Source organism: Spinacia oleracea, chromosome 6, assembly GCF_020520425.1.
Source record: "Spinacia oleracea cultivar Varoflay chromosome 6, BTI_SOV_V1, whole genome shotgun sequence".
Lineage (NCBI taxonomy): Eukaryota > Viridiplantae > Streptophyta > Magnoliopsida > Caryophyllales > Amaranthaceae > Spinacia > Spinacia oleracea.
In genome coordinates, this window is record NC_079492.1 from 147,765,368 (window position 1) to 147,774,037 (window position 8,670).

An 8,670-nucleotide genomic window follows, 5' to 3' on the forward strand; every position below is an offset into this window, starting at 1 on the left:
CCCCTAAAAGCATCAAATGAAGGCAGGAGAAACAGTCCTTATACCTACACTTCTGGAAAAAAAATGGGAATGAAAACTATCAAGTTAATTTAAGCGAAAACTCTAGAAGAAAAACGGCTTTCAACACTTAAACGCATTCAACTAGCTTCACAGCTTTCAACGTTCAGCTAGCACTGTTTCAACTGACATCTAGATTTTAAGATAAATAGTTTTCCCATAAGAGCCTAAAGTACTAAACTAATTTTTCAAAAACATTTTCTTCAAGACAAAGAAAGCACCTGACCAAAATTTTCCTTATAATAAGCCATCTTATCTTATAACCTAAGAGATTGTAAGCAACCACCTAGAGTACAGATACATTGACTTAAATGAGCCAACATGTGATATTCATAATCTCCAGCATCCAAATAGAACAAAATATATACTCGACTGAAAATATCATATATTATCAACTGAAAAAAAATTAGTACCAAGAAAGTGGACCAGCTGAAAAAATATAATAGAACAATTATAGTGCTTCAGAGCCTTCAGTAATGCTTCTTTCCCCCCACCCCTCACTCGTAGGTTATATAAAACATTATAAACAAAAGTAAACCAAGGGGGTGATAGCTGGAGTCAAGTTTTAGGCTTCGGGTAGTACTTGATGTTTCTAGATTTTTGTAGATACATAGCTTCATGACAACTCGAGGGAATTCGTTTATTTGACCGGGTGAGTGGGTGATAGTGTGATACCCCTTTGGTAGCTTTCTATTATACTCGTCATATCACTATTAGTTATTCTAAAAAAAGGGTGTTGGCCTTACACAAAAAGGAAGTCAGACAAATAAATAAACCCCCAAATCACTTATAAATTTTTAAGTTGCCTAAACCACGAAGAAAAAGTTAGTAAAAACTCAAGCCCTCAATCTAAAGAATCATTCATGGTCTTATGTATAGAATCAATGAACCACAACTAAGGTTCATGTTACAGGGCTTTGGATGACATATACGAAGTATATACTTTTTTAAAAAGTTAATTCCAACAGGGGTAAAACCAGGATTTTAAACATATGCGGTCAATGCTTATTATTTAAAAAAATCAAGTACAAATACAAGAATCTTTTGATATAGAGAAAAAACTGAATTACCTATTCGCTCATGTATAAAAGAAAAATAATGAACTATACATTGAAATAAATCCTTTTAACATCTTTTTTCTATGACATTGAAAAATTATCCTCTTACCATAACAACTAAAGGCCAAAAAAAAACATTTATTCTAAGCAACATATATATGCCAAAAAGCCACCAACATAGTCTTTTAAAAAGCCATCAAACAAGATGTATATGTTCTATGTTGAATGTAGATTGCACCTACTGTACGAACTACGGAAAATATAGGATGAAATAAACATACGAATCAAGGAAAAAGGAAATGAAGGCGTACAAAGAAGAGAGTGTGACATGTGTCGTAAGCTTGCATGGAACCGCATGCAATAATATACAGTCACTGGCCAATAAGGAAAATGCATTTGTAATACACTATACGAGTATACTCTATACAGAAATTGCTTTTATTGAAATATAACAGGGTCAAGTTAAAAACAATACTTGGGCCCAGTACCAGGCTGACTCGGACCTGGATTTTATTTGCATTATGTAAGTTATGATGAAAGGGTGATTTATTAAAAAGAACTACTCTTTTCGTCCCAATCGTCGCATTAAACTTTTCGCGGGTTTTCATGCGATAAGTTATTGTAGGCCTATGTATTATTGTTAAATAGAAAAATAGGTGTGGCGGGACCGTGAGAGATACTGGAATAATTTTTTAATTGAATGTGAGGATATGGGGCCATAACTTTTGGCAAGTGGAAAGAAAGAGGTAATAAAATATTACTAGGTTAATGCCACAAAAAGAAGTTTGTCAATTTAATTGGGACGGACATAAATTGAAAGTGTGACGATTAAAATGGGGTGAAGGAGTGTAAGTTTTTTCCAGCAGAAACATTTATATGATTGTTATATCGAATTTAGCTGGAGAATTATTTATAAAAATAGCCAGGCCTTGTTGTCAAGGCAACCACATTAAAAACAATATTGGTATTCAAAATTTTTAAAGATGGATTGGAGTATACGAGCCTATGAGGCACAGCTTGTAATTACCCACCTTGCAATTGATCAGTTAGACTCTTCCCAAACAGTAAATGTGTCACTAAGCCCAAACAATAAAGAAGGAAAGGTGCAATCAAACCCACTCATTCTAAAAAAACAGCAACCTTGCATTCAGCTCATTCAACAGGTGCTCAGAAAACTATTCTGTACAATCCTTTAAGATATAATACACTTAACACCACAAGAATTAATTTGAAATAATATGCCTTACCTGTATTTGGGAGTCACTCATGAGTAATTCTTCTGCAACAAGCTCAAACTCTGAGATAGGGTGCTCCATCAACCCAAAGTTGATACGACTTCTACTAAGCACACTTATTTGTCCTCTCAGCTTAACAAAGAAGATTAAATAGCCTTCAGTAATTGCACAAGTAGACAACAATATATTGGAACTACTAATTGAGCAACGATCAATGCTTAAAACCTACAAAATCACCTTGTAATTAAAATAACATCACCAAACTCAAATTGTTTTACAAAGTCATGATGCACCTTTCTCTCAAAGGAGAAGCCATGAAGCCGGATATTTGCATGGGAATTTTAAAGGACATCACTTATCAAAGGCAATTAGACAAGATTAAAGGTAAGGTTTAACCAGAAGAAATCTTAATATAGATATCAATATTGAAGAGGCTTAGAAGTTAGAGGGGATGAAATGCATGTATCAGTAACCTTAAGTAGTTTAGACTAATGGAGAGGCTATTCCGAAAGAGCATAAGAAAAAAATAAAGGAAGGGTGAAGAATTAAGGAATTGAGTGTTGGATCGAGTATTGAAATCCGAAATGCAAACAAGATATTTACTATACGATATTAGCAAAAAAATTAAGATAATAAGAAATAAGTGATTTATTATCAATGGGAGCATGAAATTCCACTTAACAAAGAAATGTTTAATTCATTATGAATTTCCATCTAGTAGTGGGGCGGTGGGGCCTAGTGGAACATTTGTTAAAGGCATAGTCAATACTAAGCCTTTTTCCCTCCGATGAGCTTACAAACTGTTAGAGTATAATCCACATGTGAGTGTTTGGACTAGTTGTCCCACATTGAAGAAATAGAGGGAGATTAACTAATATATAAGATTGGTGGGCTAATTGGTTTTAGGATAGAACCCTGTCGCACTTGTATGTGGTCAAGACTCTCCTCCAGTGTGGACTTGTGTTTGACCCATTGAAGTTTATCACGAAAAACAGTATAGCTATTAGGAATGGATATTCGATGAGAGAAATGAATTTTTGATATGCAGCATAAGGTGCAAATGTGCACTGTCGATTATGACGACAAAGTGGAAACCAAAAGAGCACAATTCTGCAGAGAGACTAACTATTTTAGTTTAATGAGGCTCCCATCTAATTTACGCATCATTAAATTAGTTTGCTTTAGAGGACATATTTCCAGAAGATGATGTATTTTTATTTTTTTTGAAGCCATACTTCTCTTCCTGGACCTTCATAAGCAAATTACACTTGAACGAGGGCCACTACATGCATAATGTAATACCATGCTTAGTGCCAACTTATTGATTAACAGTATATAGGGTGAAAAAAAGGTAATACCTGAACTCTGGTCCACAAGAGTGGGACCAATACCTTTGCGCTGTTTTCTATGAAGACTTTAGACCATAATGGGGTGGTAGAAAAATCCAGAAGAGGAGTTTCAGTTTCTGTGCTGAGATTGTCATTGCTAACTCTTAAACTGAGAAGAGTAGCATCAAAATAAGTTCCTGCTGCTCCAGCATTCTCTGGACAACCAATACTTAAACCACCTGCCACAGCAGAGGTCAATTAACTTATTTTCTAACTTCTCAATCAAAGTTTCCGTTCAAACATCCATATTGCATGTATGATACTCAGTACATATTAGTAAGCATTTCATATTAAACATTAGAAATGACTGGTTTTTAGGAGCCGGTCTTCTAGTTGAGGTGTCTGTGTGATAACTTATACTCCCAACAATTTTTTGTTATACCCATTTATTGTAGACCCTTGTTTTTAGGAAAGGTGAGCTGGTGTAAAAGAAGGTGGATAAAGTTAGAGATATAAAGTAAAAAAGTGGAGAAGTGTACGAAAAAGGTGGATAAAGTAAGAGGGAGTGAGTGGAAAAGAGTACATAGAAAGGGGGGTAAGAATGTAAGATAGTTAAAGGTGTTTGCCAATAACAGAATAAAGTAGAAGTTTGTAGAACAAAAACAATCAACCTCAAAACGGAAAGTGGTTATAAGCATATACTAAAAAAAAAACAGTTATGTAATTAATGCACACTTTTGGTACAAGATTAATGCAGCTAGACTGCTAGAGTGTGCCATAAACAGAGTTGACACAAGAAAACATTTGTCACTTAACAAGTATCTCTCAGTTTCTGCAAGTAAAAAGATTAGTGAAGAATACACACCATGCACGGTAACTTTGACATCTTGTACGCTGTAGCAATGAAGTGATATTCTTCCGCCTCCTCCTCCTCCCCATCCTCTTCCACCTGCAGCACTGATAGTACCAAGACCTTTCCTAAACGCAAACAGTTTAGATACTTAAAAAATACCACCACACAACTAAAAGGGGTTGTGTATAATTATAAAGTACTTTGTAGACACTATAGCAATTCATCAAAAAAGTAGTATAATAAGTATTTTTTTAGGGGAAAAAACACTAAAGCTGTAGAATAGTGTATACATAATATAAGAGTGAAAGAGTCTATTGCCTTTTAATTCCTAAAACAACATCTGTCCACAAGAACCTGCCAAAATTCCTTTTAAAAATATCTGGCAAGATATCCGGAGTTACGGAGTATTTTTAGTTATATTTACAGATAAACTTGGGGAAAGCTTGACTTCATCATACTCCACCAGCAGTGAATGCACATTGGCGGTAACATATCTTCGATCGTTGTAGTTACAGCTAATAATATAAGCCAGAACCTTTTGCATCCAACTATGGACCAAGGGAGTAGAAGCAAGTCGAGGACATTTCAGTGCGCTTATAAATGAAGTTGTGCCCCTCTAGATTTATTAAAAAATAGGTAAAACAAATGAGGCAGCCTTCTGCGGCATTGGATATCTGGATTGGCCATGAAGAGGTCGAAGATTTCAAAGCCTTTCACGGTACAGTCAATGCCTAAAAGCCTCCAACCTTAACATTAAAGGAAGGTCAGAAACTAGGAAGGGGATTTTGTAGTTTTTATCTTCTATATGAACCATAAACAAAAGAACAAATCCATTAGTAGCAAACAAGAAAGCTGAAACAGTGTCAGAGAAGTAGCATCTATTTTTCAAGTCTACATAAGTTGCATAGCTCTGAACACATTGGACACTAGGTTGAAGATTAATTATGCCATATAAGAATAAAAAAATCAGATCATATGAACAAGAAAGTACTCACAATTTAAAAGCAGTTATGTTGATGCTCCCACCAGAACCTCCACCCCCACTCACTCCCCCATCACCACCTTCAGCAGTTACAGACCCGTTCAAGTACAACTCATCTTTTACTATTAGTTTTACACGTCCTCCACCATTCCCGCCAAAAGGATTTTGGGCAGATCGACCACTTCCCTTACTCCCATAGCTCCAAGGCTTAGATACATTGGACCATGAGTAAACATCTCCACCCCAAGCATCTAATTGCTCATTCAAGCAAGAAGCTCCCCGGCCTCCATGCCCTCCCCCAGCTCCTTCATAGCCAAAAGGGGTGCCACTAGTTTGTGGGGGTGGTTTTCCTCCAAGTGATGTAGTATTTACAGAAGAATTATGACCAATGGTCAAGCTATGGGAAGAGATAATAACTGAGCCAGCAATAATAGCAGCATTAGGTCCCACTTTCACGTTCCCAAATAAATTAAAGCTTATGGAACATCCTTCTATGGGGCATACAATTAAAACCTGAGGTAGTATCTCCAGGTTTCCGATACCAAAAGCATATATACTTGAATTCAAATGTACATTTGAATTAAGCAAACAAGTAGTATTGAAGGACCCAACACCTTCAAGGTCCTCACAAGAAACCAAATCAACTGATAAAGACAACACTTCTGAAGTTTCTCCAAATCCATGAATTCTGTCTTCCGAACTGTCACTCGGTATCAGCGCAGAACTATTGCCTAACGAAAATACAAGATCATTTCCCCTCTCCGTATACCAGCCACAAACACCACTAAAAGTCAAAAACAGAAGCTGTGTGGAGAGAAGACAGCAACAGACATACCAATGAGAAAACAGAGGAGGCATCCGCATCCACTGTGAAGAATGCTATTGGAATCTCCTGCATACAAGCAGAAACTGTATTTGAGACATCACTGAGAACTGAAAGCAACAGATTCACCAGGAGAAAGTATATTTGGTTTTTGAAAGGGTTGCTTTCACACCCTTAATTTTAAACAATTACATAAGATCAAAGGAATAAGTTGTTCTTGGAGATATTAATCCTAGGAATGCCTCTTAAAACTCAGAAAAATGCCTTCAGGTTAAATTAAAAAGTAGTGTATAAGAAGTTTCCACCGATCTTGTCACAATGTTCACATTATCGTATTAAACAACCATAGAAGCAAACAAGTATCTTACGCAACAAAATAGCCAAGTACACCAGAGACCCTAAAGTAGATTTAAGACTTGACAAAAGAAGGTAATATCTTAAGATGCACCAAGCAATGCTATAGTTGTAAAACCGAGACATTTAAGTTTCACATGGTGAGGAACTTAGACTTCCCTTAAAATACATTTCAAGGGTCTTTCTATAAGATTAACTTAATCGCATAAATAGACAATAGCACTCAAACCCATTTTTCTTCCGCGGATACCCTGGGATAAGCAGATAAGCTAAAAATTAGCAATGCATAACATATAACGCACAAAGTGATGATTAGAAGTTTGAATTATGACTCGATAAAAAGTGAAAGAGTTTGGTTCTAAGATACCATATCTAAAGGATCAGAACTCTCCTCCATCTTCCAGGGTGTATCTGGCTCCGTCGAATGTGAATATGATCACGAGATGAAATAGCGAGTTTTTGAGTAATGTAGAAAGTTTCACTAACAACTCCCTTCTAATAACATTTAATCCACCGACTAATTTACACATTCACTTACAATAATTAATAATAAAAAAAGTCCCAAGCTCAATACAGAAGTCGGGTTAATGTAGATGCACTTACTAATCATGGTAACACTACCTAGTTACTATCAAATGAATAATACCTTGATCTTACTCAACAACTAATAATAGTCCTACTCTCCAGACCGAGCTCGGCGTCAATATAGGTCATTAGTCCCAAAAAAAATATTCTTAGTTAACCTCGCCCGTCAATCAAATAATAACACTGCCAAAAATTGTTCATCAGCCAAGCAATTGAGGAGTTACATAACCTGACATCCATAGAAATGCAATAAATTCTAAAAAATTTCCCACTCAAATGTACAGAAACCTCGAGTGTAGAATTCCAGTCACTCCTCAGGTCCCAAACACCATCTATGGACAAATAAACCTGAATGCGAACATAATTTCACTCAAAACATTCAAATTGATAGAATAAAAACCCTAAAATTCATAAAAATAATTCAAAATCAAACTGTTACCAACAAAGCAACAAACGCATGCATGTAATTCAGCATAATTATAAGTTTATAACATTGAAGGATGACTTCAACATCACATCAAAAAAATAACACCGAATTCAAACTACAACAACAAAGTTCATCAAAAAATAACAAAATTCAGAAAAAAAACCTCGAATTTTCGAAACAGAAAACTATTCCGAAATTCAAATTACTCAGCAGCTCAAAAAGCAGCACATACACGATTCAAATTCCAATAATTGAAAACAGAAAACACGAAAGAAAAAAGAAAAAAAAAAGGAGCGAAATCGTGAATTCGACATACCAGAGTAAGAGGAAGGAGAAGGTTTGTGAATTTCGCTGGAAATTGGGGATGATCAAAAGAGAGGGACGGAGTTTTCTGGAAATTATGCAAAACCTGGCTTTTTCGGTTTCGCTTTAATTATATTTTTTAATTTATATTACTGCCAAAATGAGTACGTAAGTGAGTAAGCAGTAGTAGTGTAACTGTATTAAGGCAGTAATTAGCTAGTAAGTCGTTATTTGCGGTATTTTCTTGCCGTTTCGGGTGAAATATTCTATCATCGTGGTCTCTTTCACCATATTGTTTGACACAGTAACGTTCCCTATCATCGTACCACTTTAATCGACCACATTTCGTTGATGTGAATTTTTTTATTATTATTATTATTTTCATACGAAATACTCCCTCCGTATTTAGTTAAGAGATACACTTGGCCAGGCACGTGTATTAAAAAGAAAAATTAAATGAAATAAAGTAATAAAACAAGTGGGGTTGAGTAGATATTTTAATAAGAAAAACAAGTGAGTACCATGTCATTTTAGGGATTGAGGGGTGTGATAGGGTGTAGATATATTATTTAATTAGATGGTGGGGTTGATAAGTTACTAAAAATGACAAGTGTATCTCTTAAATAAATACGACCGGAAAAGACAAGTGTATCCCTTAAATAAAT

At 35.5% G+C, this 8,670-nt stretch overlaps 1 protein-coding gene across 3 annotated transcripts in view; it reads right to left on the bottom strand.

Moving 5' to 3' along the window:
* The window catches only part of LOC110781675 (uncharacterized), a 30,801-nt gene extending 22,628 nt beyond the window's left edge, over positions 1 to 8,173 (bottom strand). The window contains exons 1-5 of one of the 3 annotated variants that reach the window (XM_021985769.2): positions 8,019 to 8,173; positions 5,527 to 6,405; positions 4,544 to 4,656; positions 3,709 to 3,917; positions 2,363 to 2,482 (exon numbers count right to left, since the gene is read on the bottom strand). In XM_021985769.2, coding sequence (XP_021841461.1) covers positions 2,363 to 2,482; positions 3,709 to 3,917; positions 4,544 to 4,656; positions 5,527 to 6,377 — 1,293 coding nt within the window. In that variant the 5' untranslated portion in view covers positions 6,378 to 6,405; positions 8,019 to 8,173. Of the gene's footprint in view, positions 1 to 2,362; positions 2,483 to 3,708; positions 3,918 to 4,543; positions 4,657 to 5,526; positions 6,406 to 7,057; positions 7,265 to 7,336; positions 7,519 to 8,018 lie in introns of those variants that run through there. The other 2 variants (XM_056831020.1, XM_021985773.2) reach the window with 2 other exon arrangements.
* Positions 8,174 to 8,670: the final 497 nt, after the last annotated feature.